Below are 18,998 nucleotides of genomic sequence, written 5' to 3'. Positions count from 1 at the left end.
AAGACAACATGAAAACAATTATGTACTAGCATGAAACAGGCGTTTTAATATTGCAATGAGGTTGCTGAATGATGCAGATGCAGGTTAAAAGATCCATGCTTTTAGTGGATTATCTCCAACGATTATATCGACCTACATGAATGGAAGTGCACAAGAGAGAATTGTCTTATCACATGTGAGTGAACATGACTTTAATGTTCTGTGTGTTCTGACCTGCGCTGTGACCACATGATAGGTCTGAGTTCTCATCAAAGGAGTGTGAAACACATTTCCAAACAGTACATGTATTTGACTGTGTACTCTGATCTCTAATTATCCTGAGGACAGATGCGGAAAGATGCCTTGTTAAATACTAAACATATCCATCTAGAGCACCTGTCTTAATAACAACAGATTATCCATATCATTTTAAATATATTTTTCTTAAGTGCATTGGGGGAATGAACCACAACACAACAAAACAAAACACAACACAACAAAAATATTCATTCTGATCAAATGTGCCATTGAATAGTAAAATATTACAATATAATGGCAGCAAAATGAATATAATTAGAAAATGAATGAAATAATTTTAAATACATATATATTTATACTTTAATATATAATTATAATGTAATTCCAGTTTCACAAGACACATTTTTATATGTACATTCAGACAAAATGTCCCCACAAAGATGGCAATAAACAAAAATCCTTGACCTTGTGAGGACATTTCGGTCCCCATGAGGAAAATAAATCATACTAATACATTTTTACTTTTTTTTATTTTTTTTTTATAAGAAAATGTAGATAGTTTTCTGTGGTGATATAATAAACAGTTTATAGTAGTTACAGTATTAAAAAAAAACTTTGTCTATATATGTCCTCATAAATGGATGGATGGATGGATGGATGGATGGATGGATGGATGGATGGATGGATGGATGGATGGATGGATGGATGGATGGGTGGATGGGTGGATGGGTGGATGGATGGATGGGTGGATAGATGGATGGATGGGTGGGTGGATAGATGGATGGATGGATAGATGGATGGATGGATGGATGGATGGATGGATGGATGGATGGATGGATGGATGGGAGGGTGGATGGATGGGAGGGTGGATGGATGGGTGAGTGGATGGATGGGTGAGTGGATGGATGGGTGAGTGGATGGATGGATGGATGGATGGATGGATGGATGGATGGATGGATGGATGGATGGATGGATGGACGGACAGACATATTACATTACAAGTAAACTATCCTGTCCATATGATTATATTGTCAAGAAGCCCCTCAATCTGATTATGACGGAATCATATTTTTACTCGTATGACAGTTTTCAATTAATTGTGTCCATAAGGTGAATGCTTATCTTAAGCATAAGACCAGACATTGTGGAATTCAAAAAAAGTGTTCTGCAGTGAAGGTTAATATTTGCTGAATTATAGTTGGTTCATTTGACTTAATTTCCTCCTCGCATTGGATATAACAAGCTAATAGAAGAATGATATTCTACATCCAAAGGTTACACTTTCAGGAAATGGGTTTCTGAGCAAAAAAAGGATATTTCTTTTTAGGCAGAATAAGCAAATTGGTGTGTTAAACGGTAATTCCATGTACAAATTCCTTCCTCAAACACAATTAATACAATAAATCATTTAAAGAGCACATATGTGGATGTGGATATAATTTTTTAGTATGGCTTTGGATTACAGCCCGGAAAGTACTGCATAATTAAAACAAATTTACAGCGTAACGACACAGATAATTACCCCTTAATTAAAAAATACTTACAGTATAATAATTCATTAATTTTCCAGGTAGTTACCCCTTTATTCCCCAAATATTACATGTTTATTGCAATTACTTAATTAACTGTACGTAATTAATTGTAATTAATATTGTTCCCTTATACCTATACATAATTTATAGTAACACTCATAATAACCAAAAACTACGCTGTAAATTTGTTTTAGTCATGCAGTAGTTTCCAGACCGTAATCTAAAGCTTTTGTTTTTTTTCAATGGCGGTATTATGCATGCTTCATGCTGACTAACTAATTAAATATACATTCAGAAAGTCTCCGGTATTGATTTTCTACCTTATAATTACATAAGAAATTAAGGGCTGGTTCACACAGAATGTGTTTTTGCTATTAAAAACCTGAGATGCAGGTCAGTGGAACGGAAAAAGTTTTAACTTGAGCACCACATTTTTAGAATGCCACGTGATGTGCGAGACGCTGCAAAAGATGCAAGACGCCAGCGCAACAGTTAAATACGTTCATCTAGCACATGTTTACATTGAAAAACAATGGAAAAGTAGCGCAGTAGTAATGGAAAAATGCGTACTGTGTGAACGGCTTCTGACGGTAATAAAGTTACAAATCACAAGATGGCTAACTTAGTGCTTTTATAAGCTACTATAAGCATGCATCGCCATATCTCTGTGTTATAAGAGTAAGCGAGCCGCTCCCTCAAGGAAACATTGTTATAGTCCTTACATTCGCTATTGCACAGTAAACCCCTGTGCCCACTGCCCAGGGCTTCCACCATCTGCCGTACGGCAGGCGGCCTGCGCAAGAATCATATTAACCCCTGGATTATGACACACACACATCCTCCTCTCATGCCATGTTTCAAACAGAGGTTGCATCTGCCTTCACATGTCAGGACACATGGAACAGAAGCACTTGCCACTATGACCCCTTACAATCAAAGGCTTATGCTGTTAAGTAACTAAATCTTAAGAGAAAGGAACATTATCTCTCAACACACAAGGTGAAATACCATAGGAAACCTAAACAGAAACACTTGCTAAATTAAAAGAGAATGACCTATTTATGCACCCCTATGGCAACTCAGTCATACTTTAGACTACATTGTGGCATTCAATCTTGCATAACCTTCAGTGTGAATATAATGCAATTATGTTACATAACATAGACTACATCTTAGTAATGGTTTTGATATATGCAGAGAATAAAGCCAAGCTTGTACATCTTTTGTCTCAACCGGCAAATCTGCTTTATGCAATTCTTATTAGATTTATTGCATTGCAATGGCTGCATTATACTCTAATAACACAGAACATTTTCTAAGACACTGCATAGCAGCTTGATTAAAAATCCTCACTTAGGGCAACATTTTTTAGAACTAGTTTCATTTGAAAATGGTACTGGTTTGACAGTATAGCTGCTATGGAATTGTACAATTTCTTCCAAGTACTATAGCTGGCAGTTAATCCTTATGTTTTTTTAAGTGGCCCATCTGTATAAATATGGGCCATTAAAATCTCAAGACCAATTCACTCCACACAGACAAATGCCAACAAACGCGTTCTTTGGGTTTTGTCGGATCAGTGTGTTACCCCTATCTGCGTCTGTTGCCGCTGGTCAGGGTTTGTTTTCACCCGACTGAACATGTTCAGTGTTTGTTTGTGTCTGGTGGGGCAGTGTGAACATGAGAGTTATTTTTCATAAAATTCGAAATCCAACGACTTACTTGTTTGTTGCTGTTTGTCTATGCGTTGTGAACTGGCCTGCAGACATACATACATACATACATTCATACATACAGTACACTACAGTACATACATGCAGTTAAGTGAATACGTTTGGAAACCACTTTTGTCTCCTTGTAGAATTTCTCTCGTAGAATAGGTTAAAATAACATTTTAAAGAAGGAAATTCCAACTTTTGTTAAAAGACCAGTAGGTAATTTACAATCTCCTAAAGTGTAGAACAAAAAGATTGAACAGCAAGTAAGGCGGTAAAGACTGGCATAGATTGCTTCAACTGCTCAATAAAGATGACAATTAGATATAAAAAGCTCAGAAGGGCAGCTACTGAACAAGCATTTGTATGAGAAGCATCAAATGTTTTTGCATAAATTACCTGTGGGAGGTAACTGAATTGCAATTTGATGCTTCTGGAGTTTATTGATAGCCATCAGGAGTGAGACCCAGACTGGGCCCATCTGGAGACTGAGGTGTGTGGATGTCAAGTTAAACCACAAGCAGAGACATAAGCAATAAAGGCAAGACATGTATCAAATTGATTGAAATTTGAAGAGCGCCACATGAAGTGACTGACAAAGCACTACTACACTAACAATGCACTTAAAGGGTTACTTCAGCGATTAGCATATGACTTTGTATCAGTAGAAACCCTGGAGAATATTCAAATTACTGTGCTTTCCCCCCTCATATCTCCCTGAGACGAGAGATTTACGCATTTTATTTCTGGAAAAATTCCTCCTATGATGCAAAATGACGATTTTTGCATCATAGGAGGAATGTTTGCCCAGAGGCTAAAGACTACAGCCAGCAGAGGGAGCTATTTCCGCATGTTTTGAATCTGCGCATGGGGGATGGGAGATTACACTCAGCTGGCAGGGAGAGCTCAGCTTGCAGACAGGATCATTTAAACGGAGCTATGGTGAGCAATGTAAGTCTTTTAACTTCTCAAATTCATTTCTATGAAAGTTAAGCTTGCAAAGGCATGAACTGAAACGCGTGCCAGACTGAACTCCTGTGTGAATGTATGCCGCGAATGTAGTCGCGATTACCTCAGCTCTCATCACTCGTGCAGTTAGTGCTCAGGGCTGTGACACTCGCGCGGTGACTCACTCATTATATTGAACAGACACGTTCAGAAGTGTCTTCTCTAACTCAGTCACAGTAATGAAGTTGGTGGTGTTGGGAATGGCCTCACAGGGCAGCGAAGCATTCTGGGAATTGTAGTCTTTCATCCCCATGGGACAAAAATACATTTTCTGTCTTTTCTCAGTCTAGAAGACACCAAATTCAAAAATAATTTTACATTTCTACTGCATTGATGACCCAGTTTAAATACAGATTCATCTTCCCAGCGCTGAAGTACCCCTTTAACTGTGAAAGGCATAACATTTCCAAAACATAAAAATGAAAAAGTTTCTCTTAAAACACTGTGCAGTCAGAATCTTGGGATCTCATTACAGCTCTGCTCAAACCAACTGCATACCAACTCTAACTAACTTCAGGAAGACATTTGCCTTTATTCCAAAAAAAATCACACAAAAAAGATCTATATCCACTAAAGTAAAAGTGCAAACTATGCAAAGTTTTGTACCAAACAGTAAAGGAATAGATTACTCAAAAAACATAATTTAGTACATTTTGCGAGCGAACGCAAAGTATCTTGGGGGAATGCAAAAATGTTTCGAGCAAACACAAAGTTTCTTCAGGGACTGCAAACAGACAAGCAAACATTCTGATATTGAACGCAACATTTTTCAGGGGAATCTAAACATTTTGCGAGCAAGCGCAAAGTTTCTTGGGGGAACGCAAACAGAAACACAAGATTTTGATGGATTCAAGTTTTCAAGATTCAAGATTTTGATAGCGAATGCAAAGTTCCTTGGGGGAACGCAAACAAACATGTAAACATTTAGATAGCAAACAAAATGTTTTTCTAGAAAATGCAAACATTTTGTGAGGAACACAAATTTCTTAGGGGAACGCAAACAGTAACACAAACATTTTGATAGCGAACGCAAAGTTTCTCGAGAGCATGCAAACATTTTGTGAGCGAACGCAAAGTTTTTTGGGGGAATGATTTTTCTTTGCAAACATAAGCAAAGCTTCTTGGAGAAACGCAAAAATTGTATAGCGAACGCACCGTTTCTCGGGGGAACGCAAACAGAAATGCTAACATTTTATAGCGAATGCAATGTTTCTAAGGGGAACATACATTTTGCGAGTAAGTGCAAAGTTTCTTGAAGGAATGGAAACGGAAACAGAAAAGGAAAAGCAAACGCAAACGCAAACATTTTGATTGCGAATTCAAAGTTTCTCGGGGCGAATGCAAACATTTTGCGAGCGAACGCAAAGTTTCTTGGGGGAATGTAAACAGAAACACAAACATTTTGATAGCGTATGCAAAGTTTCTTGGGGGAATGGAAACATTTTGAGCAAACACAGAGTTTCTTAGGGGACTGCAAACAGAAACACAAATGTTTTGTGAGCGACACAAAGATTCTCGGGAAACACAAACTTTTTGCAAGCAAAGGCAAAGTTCCTTGGGGGAATGCAAACAATTTGCAAAGGAATGCAAAGTTTCTTGGGGGTGTTCAAACATTTTTCTTGGAGAAATGTGAAAAATTGTATAGCAAACACACTGTTTCTCAGGGGAACGCAAACAGAGATGCAAACATTTTTAGCGAACGCAATGTTTCTCAGGGAAACATACATTTTGCGAGCAGGTGCAAAGTTTCTTGAAGGAACGGAAACGCAAACATTTTGATAGCGAATTCAAAGTTTCTCGAGGAATGAAAACATTTTGATAGCGTATGCAAAGTTTCTTGGGGGACCGCAAACAGAAACGCAAACATTTTGCGAGCAAACGCAAAGATTCTTGGGAAACACAGCGAAGGCAAAATTCCTTGGGGGAATGCAAACAATTTGCAAAAGAATGCAACGTTTCTTGGGAGATCACAAAACATTTCAGAAAGAAAGGAAAAGCATTAACAATAACATAATTTTCTCAATTTCTCAATCTCAATCCTTTTTTTAATTCTTTTTTTAAATCCGTAGTTACATTTAAATTTCAAATCAACGATCATGTATAAATGTGATACATTAACAAATAATTGTAATGTGATGCAGAATCATAAAATACAAAACCCCCTGCAAACTTTTTTGATGACACATCAATTCCTAGTGCTTCGCATATCCTTTAAAAGCAATGACCCAGGTGTCCATGTTTAATGATAGTCTGACAGGTACATCAATACCCAGCCAAAGCATTGTAATCTCATTTATAAGGCGCAGCACAAGCTCCCTAAGGACGAATGCACTTCACTGTGCATGCGCAAGAACAGCAATCATAAACCAACAGATCTGCTGGAGGCTGTTACTGAGTTAAATCATTTTATGAATTATGGAATATGAACGGTTGCGCACATTAATGGCTTCGGTTCAATCAAATATGTATTTCGTTGCTCACTTTGTATTCCAGATGCAGTTTCTTCAACGGTTAGGCAACAACCACAGATCAAGGACTGCCAGACCCTTGCTTTTTACAAGTACATTACAAGACAAAATAAAATCGACATGCATGAAGACATTATATTTCTTCAATCTTCAATCTCCCAAGGCAAGCAAACACTTACAAAGAACCAGTCCTTACACTAAGAAATATTTCAACACATCTGCTAATGAGTGAATAAATCAATTCTGCCTATTCTGTGAATCAGTTTGACCATTCATTACAAACGAACCAACTGGCTCATGATAAAAGTCATAAACTGCCCACTGAATAACACCTTTTGGGTATGTGAAGAGATTCGATTTAAACAGGCTCACAAATCGAATGTCACTACAACTCTCAAGCAAGTTTAACTCTACACATCATCAATATCAAGCTGAGATATTTTAGAGAAAAATGCATATTCGCTATAGAAATTGCAATACTTTATTCAGGGCTGCAAAACTCAACTCTCTTGATATTTCCAGGTTGTCCATGACTGTGGGAACCCTGGCTCTAATACCTGAAAATTAATAGCTGAAGCAGGCTTGGGAAACAAGCCATTCCCATATCCCAGTCAGGGCTAAGAGGATCATACAAAACAGCAGATGTTGATAATATTCAGAGATTAAACCACAGATATAACATACAAATGTTAATGTAAATGAACGTATCAGGATGATCTGCCACCAACCCTACCAAAAAAAGCCAAACCCTAATAGTACTGTATAGAGTCTCACTACACCAGCACAGAAAATATGCTTAAGCTATAATCGTTCAATTTGCTCAATATTTCAACAGTGACCAACCTGATGATGGAGAATGATGATCAATGTTTTAGAGGTCAGAATTATTTTAGATGAGGAATTATAAACACTGAATTAAAAACAACTGTTATGATGGCTTTAAGCATACCAAACTCTAACCCAAAAGTGCATGTCCTCAAAACCCTTCATAAAATGCATAAAGGGGGTCAAAATGAACCATAGTGGATTCAGCTTAATTAAAAAATTCAGTTTCCATGTAGGCCTACATATACAATAAAAATTATATGCAGCAATAAATAATGTGTGCTTCAGAAGTACAAATGTGCCTTGCAGGCTTTGCAGATTATGTAGAAATGAACCTTACAGAAAGGACGAGCACATCTTTCACAAGACCGCTTTTTGACAGATTTTTGCTCTGCTTCCTTTTGAGGTAACAAGACCAATACCAATCTGAAATGTGGACGCACACACACAATCATTATTAGTATTACAGTTATCAATACTTCCAATCCCATTGCACAAAGCCAACCTATGAAATGGGAACTATACAAAAATACTAACAAATCATCATATATTTTTTCAAGTCACTCTGGGATGGGTTTCTCTTTCCAATCTCCTGAGATGCACCCTGGGATGCTTTTTTAAGTTTAAGTTTTTAAGGATTTCGTATGTATGCTGCACACTTGTTGGCACTATATATATTTATTTTAAATTTATTTAATAATAAAAAAAAAAGCATATGTGAAAGGCTTATGTGAAATTGTGTACAAACTTTTGAATGAGACTATACTGTATATATTAAACAGGCAAAAAACATGTTTTTAATGTCAAAACATTAAGGACAAAAAAATTACTAAATATTGTTCATTTTATAAAAACTAGTAGTTTTATAACATAAACCATTAATTTGACAGTTTTTTTTTAGTCATCATTAAGAATTACATGATTATTGATATGAAATACTATTGTCAATATTTCTGTCAATATGTTTTCTGAACGTTTAATAACTAGGCTATAGCTTAAATAGAGCCTATATGATGCTTTTGTTGGGACCACAGTTTTGTGAAATAAATATATCAATGGAGAAATTAAATGTTTTCAATGAATAGAATATTTCACACTACCTGGTCATTTTAACCCCATTTACTAATTTTATGGTTAATTCAGAATGAAGGCCAGCCTGTTGTCATTTGGATGAGGGTCTCCGGCACTTCCCATGCGCATCGCTCAATCTGCAAACAGCACACATGGCATTACGCGTCCCCAAAACGCGCACAAAATTACCTTGGTCAGCTGTGCTATCTTCTTGCTCATCTTCAGGTGGAGGTCCTGCGTGTATTCGAGGGTTAAACCGGACGGGAAGGACGTGCTGGTGGATGTTGAAGTGGAGGTGCTGTTATATTTCCCCGTCGAAGCGCTGCCAGCGGGGTTGTAGTAATGCTGCCAGCCCGCTCCAGTCGCCATCTTCACGATATTATATTACTATGGCTGTAATATAAAGACTGTAAAGGCAGATGATCCTTCGACCCCGATAAAGCAAAAACAGAGAGACAATGAAGGCGTTAATCCACAAGAGTCATTATTATTTGTTCCGGATTAAAATCATCTGCTCCTATTATAGTCTGTTGGAAATAAGCGAAAGCTCTGAGATGAGAAACAGTTTAACCACACATTTCGCTGGTTTCCTCGTTTCTTGTGAATTGACAGTAGATTTATAGGAGGAATACATTAAATGTTTTGGATTCCTGGCAGGTGCGTCGCGTTTAAAAGGCCGACGGCGCGTCTGATACGAGTCCGAACGCCGCTCGTCTGTAGGATGCAAGAGCCGGTGCAGGTGCGATCCAGGTTCGAGACATTTCTGTCGGATCCCGTGCGTGTGTCAGTGCGAGCGGTTGCTGCACTGAGTCTGTTACCATGGCTCATCTCAACAGTTTACATTATGCCAGTGACGTCAGTTCCGTTGGTCACGGTTTTCTTTGATCTCCGCCTCCTGTGTCTCTCCTCCACTCGCTCGTTTCTCTTTTTTGATGTGATGTAATGCAAAAGTCGTTAAAAAGTCATTTTGAAAACGTCCGGGTAGGTGGACAGGAGCTAAAAATAAAACGTTATTCTATTTTTGCTTCTCTTGGTTTTCGTGTATAGGTTTGCTTTAGGCACATGTTAACTCTTGGTTTACTGAGGATAAATTAAAATGTATGAAATTATAATATAACAGAAATAAGAATTAAGATTTTTCTTTCTTTCAAGATCCCTTATTTGATGTTTAGTGTAAACAACACATAGTTGTCAAGCTTAACATCAAGTTAATGTAACAATTTTTATTTTGACATAGGCTAACTAACGTTTTACTTTTATCAACCTTTTGTGACAACATGCCCCAATTGCATATGGAATCTGTCAAACTTCATAATCTTTTCAGCAAAATGAAAACAGTGTAAAACAATTATGCAACACAATACATTATGAAGTTCAACCACATCAATATTAAAAATGTAAGAACAATCATTTGAAATAATAACGATAATAACAGCAATATATCAGGCTATATTATATTGTAGCCTAATAATAATGATACTTTTAACAGACTGTGATGATCTGTTTTCAAAATTATCATCATCCCAAATCTAGTAAAGTTTTTCATCATTTCATTTTTGTTTTATAATGCTATATTACACGATTTTATTTCTAATATGGCAAATTTGACATCAATTTCTCTCTCTCTCTCTCTCTCTCTCTCTCTCTCTCTCTCTCTCTCTCTCTCTCTCTCTCTCTCTCTCTCTCTCTCTCTCTCTCTCTATATATATATATATATATATATATATATATATATATATATTTATATATATTGGAGCAAATGGAAATACAAAAAATATATTTGTTGTCATCTCTTGTTCAACGCTATAGAAGTTTACAAATTCCACTTCTGAAAAACCTGAAACCTGTTAATGTAAAAATATAAAATCTGCTTGTGCATTCCTTTACAATCCAATGTGGACTACACCTATTAAAAAAATCTCTCTTAATATAGTGTGCTGGATATTAAAAATGTCTGCACAGATCCTTAAAGATCCCATTTTTCGTGTGTTTTTGAAGCATTGATTGTGTTTACAGTGTGTAATATAACATGAGTTCAAAAAAACACAGTATTTTTCACACAATTGACTTATCTGTACAGCGCTGTTTCCTCTGTCCTAAAAACGGCCTGATGATTTCCTTGTTCTATGAAGTCCCTCCTTCAGAAACACGTGTCGAGTTCTGATTGGGCCAGCGCTTCCCGTGTTGTGATTGGACAGCAGCTTAGCGCACTTTGCCCAGAAAGGTCCCACCTCTTACCATAACGGGGAGATACAAGCGCTGAATGTGCGCTCTTCTCCACGTGGGAGAGCAACAAGACCACGCTCCCTATTTTGTGTGTTCTTGTGGGCGGAGGGTTAGGGTGATTTCACACCTGCCTTATTTAGTTCGGTTGAATCGTACTAGAGTTCGTTTCCCTCTTTGGTGCGGTTCGTTTGGTCAGGTCTAAAAGAAGCAATCGCACTCGGGTGCGCACCAAACAAGCGGTCTCGGTACACTTTCAAACGAACTCTGGAGCGATTTGTTTGTGGTGAGAACGTGATCCGACCTAGAACAGAACCAACTGCAAAAGTACTGATCATATTTGGACTTCACCAGCTGCCGTAGTTAGCTGCGCTGACATGTGCATGCCATTATTACCTGATAGATCATTGGAAATATTTTCGGGAAGATGAGCATGTCAAGAATAATTAATGCATGCCTCCGCTTGAAGTGACGAGCGATGCGCGGTCGCCGTCTGCAGTGCATTAGAACATTGTTTTCACGTCGCATCTGCGCTTCATTATAGAAATGTATTGTTTGCATACTGTGGTAAATACACACAGTAGATTATGGCCAGGGACAAAACTAGCCCACGCAGTCGTCTCTCCATAGTGTTATAGTTTGCTGGCTTTGGAATTTTCCCACACGTAAATTTTGACCAATCGAAAAGCAGTTCAGGAAATACGCCATGGCCAATGAGTGATGTGGATGTTGTCACGTGCCTGTGTTTTGGTTCGTTTCAACTGGTTCAGACCAAAGCAATCAGTGTGGTCTGAAAAGGAACCAAAAAAGCTGAAAAATGCAAAAATGTATAATTGTTTGCCCTTGGTCCGGACCAAATGAACCGAACTAGAGATGTGAAAGCACTCTTAGTTAACAAACGGTTCTAGTGACGTCATTCCTGAAGGAAGTGCAGAGGTGTAGTCCAAACCGGCCGTTCGCTGTAGGCTTTGAAAGGGAACTTCTGTTAAGTAAAATATCTAGCTTGGCATTGAACTTTGAGCTTTATAATTTTACAGGTGTTATTTATGCTCCAACAGCAATATTTCACACTAACTAAAGTTTGAAAGATGGGATCGTGAAGAATGGGACCTTTAAGGCATCTGAAATTCATGAGCCAATGATTAAAATAAAAATACACATGGGTCTTTATAGAAACATGTATGAGGACTGTATGCTGTAGTTGTGGGTAAGCACTAAGTATTTTTTAACATGCAAACAGTGGCATGAGTGCCATTTTTAGGTATTTCATGCTGTACTACCGATATTGCACAGGGACTGCAAAGTTTATAGAAATATGAAGGCTGCACAACCTATTTCATCATTCTTGGCCACTTTCTCCCCTGGTTATGGTTGAGATGGCTGAAAAAATGGTCCAAGGAATGAATCACTTGGGAGAGCAGGTACTGTCACAAAAGACAAGTGATAAATGGACTGCTATTGTTATTCTCCAAATAGCCTTGCATGGCACAGCCCATGGAGAGGGCTGCATTTCGGCACGCGTAATACCAACGCATTGCTTTGACTGTGTTGCTGGTGGTGATTATGCATGTAGTGGAGTCTCACAGGAAGCCACGATTATCATTTAGAATGCTAAATGAACCAACCTCAAAGGCACCACAAAAGTGTTGCATTTGTAGATAGTAAACTATCATATGCAAAATCTCTAGAAATAATTGGTCTTAAAAATTATACACAGTTTTTTTTTATTACCCTATTGTTATTATTTTTCTTTTTACTCTTTATGCAAATATGGGGGGGGGGGGGGGCGCTCTTACAGTCCAACTTCCTCCAGGGCTCAATTAAATATGACTGACTGCACATCGCTGGCAAAAACGTTGCCCTGCCACACTTTAGTTGCTCTTTTGCATTGAGATAAGGAACCACACTGAGAAATGCATAATCTAAAAGAAAAGGAGAAATGCAAAAGTAACAGTGTGCAAATTAGAACTAGTACACAAAGAAAACAATGTTACAGTTCATGAAACAGAGCTTATTTGACTGTAGAGTGCTGCATGCAAATATGAATATTTAATCATCGATGGGGTTTCACATAAATCACTATTAGACAGGCCTTTTAAAAAATACAATTACAAATATTTTAAAATATCAATAATGAATTGCTATCATTAAGACCAGCCACATTTAATCAGTTCAGTCATTTCAAAAGACAAAAAAAAAGAAGAAAACATGCTGCATTCATGAAATTATATATATTTAATTTAACAGTTTATGTTAAGTTAATGGTATGAGGCATTTCAGGTGATTTTACTGTTAACATTTTATTTTAAATATGTGTAAACTAAATTTGAAAATATGTAGTTTCTATTATGTGACAATTATATTTTTCCTACTCATATTATTTATTTAATTACATATTAAATCATATATATATAGATAGATAGATAGATAGATAGATAGATAGATAGATAGATAGATAGATAGATAGATAGATAGATAGATAGATAGATAGATAGATAGATAGATAGATAGATAGATAGATAGATAGATAGATAGATAGATAGATAGATAGATAGATAGATAGATAGATAGATAGATAGATTTCTTAGTACATTGTAATGGATTTCTTTCTTAGCAGAACAGTGTGTTCACAAATAATAATAATTTTTCTACTGAAATGTCTATTTTATAATACAAATGAGTTTTTAAAGCACAGACCTTGGTACAGAGGGCATTCAGTTGAGTTGAGTTGCTAGGCAATGACTTGCTAAGCTCTTAGCCTGTCCATGAAAGATTGAAATGTATGCAGAAAGAGATGAGTAAGAAGAGCCTACAACAATTTTCATGGTGCTTTTTGTCATAGGTTTCTGAAAAAGTCATCCCTCTGACCTTTCTGAACATTGTAAAAAGAACACTGAAATGCTTGCTGGCATGCAGCAATTAGCAAGAAGGTTGCTGTAGTACATTTCACAGCATGCTTACTGTCAATGTAATCATGGTAACTACACCGATCAGGAATAACATTATGACCACTGACAGGTGAAGTGAATAACACTGATTATCTCTTCATCATGGCCCCTGTTAGTGGGATATATTAGACAGTAACTGAATTTTATTCTCATTTTGTCCTCAAAGTTGATGTGTTAGAAGTAGGAAAAATAGGCAAGCGTAAGGATTTGAGCGAGCTTGACAAGGGCCAAATTGTGATGGCTAGACGACTGGGTCAGAGCATCTCCAAAACTGCTGCTCTTGTGGGGTGTTCAGTATCTAGCAAAAGTGGTCCAAGAAAGGAACAATGGTGAACCGGTGACAAGGTTGCAAAGGCTGGCCCATGTTGTCTGATCAAGCTAACTCTAGAAGGCTACCCATAGTGTTCTGCCGGCAAATCTTGAGTACTGCCAATGTTACTTTGACATCTACCACCTAAATGTTTTTGCAGACCATGCACACCCTTTCATGTTAACTGTATTCCCTAGCTGATGCCTAGATTTGTTACAATGAACCCTTAAAAGGATTGTATTACCTAAGTCCACTTCTAATCTTGTCTATTTCTTGCACCAAAAGCTGCATTTTCTGCTGCTTTTAAAAAAATTGATTAGGCTCTATTGTTCATAGTCTGAGAGGCTGAGAAGCTTTTGAGCAGTTAACCTCTTCTATCATCATATTTTCCACCTGCTGCTCATGTTCTCATGGGGAGCGTCATGAGGCTTATCACACTCCTGTGATCATGCAGAGTGGTTCTATCCCTGTCATCTGCAAAGCTGCACAAGAAGAAAATTATACATACAACTACCAGATAAGCAGGATTCCTTGAGTCCTGTCCGGGCAGGTTAGCCTTCAGTTGTGGCATGCATTTCTCAGACTCAGGTGGTCTGTAACCTGGATTTCTGCTTTTAAATGATGTAGATGGATTCTCATCCCAATGCTCATCAAGGTTGAATGCCTGAAATATACCAATACTGGAAAAATTGTCATGTAAACTCTTTTGGTCTTAGGCTTTTATTAAATACACTTAGCCAAAACACACTATAGGTTCCACATGCAGGCCAGGTTGGAATAATGGTTTCAAAAAGGGGTTTTCACGGTGATGCCATAGAAGAAACTTTTTCCCATGTGAACTTTTCTTAATGTGAATAACATTTTAATAACCCCAAAGCCACTATAAAGAACTTTATGTGCAATGGGAAAGTTCCATTGATATCAAAGTTTCTATGAACCATGCAAAGCCTTTGTTTTGAAAAGTGTAGTTTGAATGTATTCTATCATGGACTAAAAGTAACAAAACTCCAGGTTTGATGATATGGAGCTTTTTTGTCACTTTCAGAAGTTTAATTTAACCCTAAAGCTATCAACACAAAAATTTGCTTAAAATCTACGCCTCCTGTAGTCTGACTGATATTTTTAAAGCAAGTTAGTATAATTATACCTGCAAGCCATGAATGTCTGTTTCTTGTAAAACCTTTTGTATCAAGTAAAAGTAAGAATAATTTTTATATTGTTAGTAATATTTCAATAATATTCAGCAACATCAGTCCATTCGTTTATTTCTCAATCACCATTGTTGCACTGAATTATGTTTTGCTTCCCCACAATGAAGCAAATAAAACTAAGCATTTATATACACAGTGTAAATATACTGTATATATCATAGCTGCACCAAATTTCAAAAATAAAACAGATGTTTTATTTAGAGAGAGAGAGAGAGAGAGAGAGAGAGAGAGAGAGAGAGAGAGAGAGAGAGAGAGAGAGAGAGAGAGAGAGAGAGAGAGAGAGAGAGAGAGAGAGAGATTAAAGCCTAATGTATAAAATATGTATTTTTATTTTTTATTTTTTACTAATATTTCATGTATATCTGGGTTAAGTTGCTTTTGATTGGTAACTTTCTGCTTGCTTGAAAAACTCCCTGATGGCTTGCAATGATTATTTTTCCATTTCTTTCAACACATGGATTACATTTCTGCACCATGAAACATGCAAAGGTTTTTTTTTTTTTGCAAAGGGAAGTATTAGTGTGTTTATTGTAAAGTGGCTTTTGAATACTTTTAAAATCACATGATATGTTTTGTTGGGCTTTAGGATTTATAAAAGTGAAACAGCAGGAGAAGAGAGCGGGGTTAGTCTCATGAGAGCTTAAGCTGTATATTTTATAATGCTGATTTATAGTACACATCATGCATGATGTCAGTATTTCTCTCTATATACTTAAGTAATGCAGCTGTGCTGTTTTGCGTAGCTTAATGAGACAGAATGTGGTAAAAGAAATCAAATATGAAGTCCGATTTGAGCTGGAATCTTGCCATTCTACAAATACATGAACATGTTGGATAAATAACTGTTGATTCACCATTTAGGCTGCATTTACACTGCAGGTCTTGATGCACAATTCCGATTTGGTGACTATATCTGATTTTTTTGACGACTCGCTTACATCATCTTTTCAAAAGCGACCCGTATCCGATATTTGCATTTACACTGTACACTGGCAAAACAGCCCAAGACGTTCTAAACCGGTGAGAGGAAGTAAAACAGCGCTATATGCGATGGACGCAGACAAAATGATTGTACAATGTTTTGCTGTCTGCACTGTTCCACACATCTTTAAAGGTCAGCAAAACATTTCTCTCTTAAGGCGGAGAAAAAGAGGAGAGCCCTTGACGGGGTTGCCAGGTTTTCACAACAAAACCTGTCCAATTGCAACTCAAAACTGTGTTAAAGTAGCCCAATTCTGCATGAAAACCGCATACTTGGCAACACTGGCAGTTTGTGTCCACCTGAGTTGACGTCATTCGCCTCCGTCCTTTTTTCAATGACGTACGACTCGCATTTACTGGGGAATGTCCGGATATAGTCACCGCTTACATGGCAGACGCTAAAGCACGCATCCGAATCATATCGGATTTATTACCACATATGAGTGAGGCCTGAATCCGATCTGAGGATATCGGAATTCATGCTTTTTTTCCTGCTTACACGTTCACATGTCATATCCGATCTGAGCCACATGAGAGGAAAAAATCGGAATTGGGTCACTTGAACCATGCAGTGTAAATGGGGCCTAATATAGAATCACTGGCCACTTTTGGGTAAATCTGCTGTTTAACTTGCCTAGAAATCTAGACGCACCTTAGCGTCAGCAAATCTAATCTGCAGCGAGTGTCTAGCAACTCTCAATACACTTCTGAGCTGTAAAAAACAAACTCTGGTCGGGCCAATCACATCGTATATAGAGTGGTGGTGGTGGTGGTGGGGGGGGGGGCTTAACATAATGACGGCACTAGTTGCGCTTGCGTGCTTCTAGTAAACACAGAAACTGGCGAACGGCGGTCTTTCAAATCAGCTTTGACTGCGACTCTGGAAGACTTGGGGTTAAGCTTTTCTCTAAGAAAAGAACAAAGAACGGCACTAAACTCATTCTTAAAAAAGGAAGATGTGTTTGGAGTTTTGCTGACCGGATACGGCGAAAGTTTCACTGGTGAAAAGTTAGCTGGTGAAATTTTAAATATCAACTAGCTCTGCTTCACGTTGCTCTGGTTGGTTGTAGCTCTATCCAATAGTGTGCAGAGGGAGTTTGAAAGACAACCGTTTATCCCGCCCCTGGGATTGAGCCCTGTCTATGGTGAGTTTCCAGACCAAACATCTTGATGTGGGTCTGGCTTGTCAGGCTACTGTTTAACTGCTTGTTAACACAACTCAGTGCATATGTAGGCATGAGCTAAATCTGAAATCCCCTAAACCCTCATTCACTATTCCCTACGTTAGTCCACTAATACAGTTCACTTGAAGAAGTGAATGAAAACAAGTTAGCAAATCCGGACAGCTGTTCGTATATATCGGCTGTAGACTCGATATTGCAGTGCAATGGGATAGTATGAGTGCACTTGTCCACTATGGTTTTGGACACCAATACAAATGGCTGCCACTTCAAATAGTGCCCTATTTGAGGGTATAGGGGACAATTTCAGATTCAGCCAGGGTCAAGATCTGCTAAAGTCCAAACTGAGCATCTGAATGGGGAAGAAAGGGGATTTAAGTGACTTAAATTAAGATGGGATGGTTGTTGGTGACAGATGGGCTGGTCTGAATATTTCAGAAACTGTCAGCACTGAGATTTTTCAGTGATTTTCTAGTGAGATTTTCATGCACAGTTTAGAGAGAATGGTCAGAAAAAGAGAAAATATCCAGTAAGTGGCAGATCTAATAATGTCAGAGGAGAAAGTCCAGACTGGTTTGAGCTAATAGAAAGGCAACACTAACTCAAATAACCACTTGTTACAACCAAAGTCTGCAGAAGAGCATCTCTGAAAACATTGAACCTTGAAGCAGACGGGCAAGAGCAGCAGAAGGCACACCGGTGCCACTCCTGTCAGCTAAGAACATGAAACCGAGGCTGAAATTTGCATGGACTTACCAGATTTGGACAAGTCCTGATTCCTGCTGCAAAATTCAGATGGTAGCGTCTGAATTTAGAGTAAACAACATGAAAACATGGATCCATCGTGCCTTGTAATGGTTCAGGCTTCTGGTGGTCTAATGGTGTGGGAGATCTTCTCTTGTCACACTTTGGGCGCCTCAGTACCAACTGAGCATCTTTAAAATAGCAGTATTGTTGCTGACCATTTCCATCCCTTTATGACCACAGTGTTCCCATCTTCTGATGGCTAATTTCACCAGGATAACAAAGCTCAGACCATCTCAAACTGGTTTCCTGTACATGGCAATAAGTTCACTAAACCCAAATGACCTCCACAGTCACCAGATCTCAATCCAATGGAGCAGCTTTGGGATGTGCTAGAACGGAAAATTCACATCATGGAAGTGCAGCCAATAAATCTGCAGCAACTGCGTCCTTTTAATATGGACCAAAATCTTGAGGAATATTTCCAGCACCTTGTTGAACCTATGCCACAAAGACTGTTATGAAGACAAAAGGAGAGTGAACC

General features: G+C 37.9%; 1 protein-coding gene across 2 annotated transcripts in view; it reads right to left on the bottom strand.

Moving 5' to 3' along the window:
* fam184ab (family with sequence similarity 184 member Ab) overlaps positions 1–9,699 on the bottom strand; it is a 159,016-nt gene extending 149,317 nt beyond the window's left edge. Inside the window, exon 1 of one of the 2 annotated variants that reach the window (XM_067417968.1) lies at positions 9,046–9,699. In XM_067417968.1, coding sequence (XP_067274069.1) covers positions 9,046–9,225 — 180 coding nt within the window. In that variant the 5' untranslated portion in view covers positions 9,226–9,699. The remainder of the gene's footprint in view (positions 1–9,045) is intronic. The other variant, XM_067417969.1, reaches the window with a different exon arrangement.
* Positions 9,700–18,998: the final 9,299 nt, after the last annotated feature.

Source organism: Pseudorasbora parva, chromosome 15, assembly GCF_024679245.1.
Source record: "Pseudorasbora parva isolate DD20220531a chromosome 15, ASM2467924v1, whole genome shotgun sequence".
NCBI classification, from domain to species: Eukaryota; Metazoa; Chordata; class Actinopteri; order Cypriniformes; family Gobionidae; genus Pseudorasbora; species Pseudorasbora parva.
Note: the sequence above shows the minus strand (reverse complement) of the source record. Positions and strands in the feature narration are given on the sequence as shown.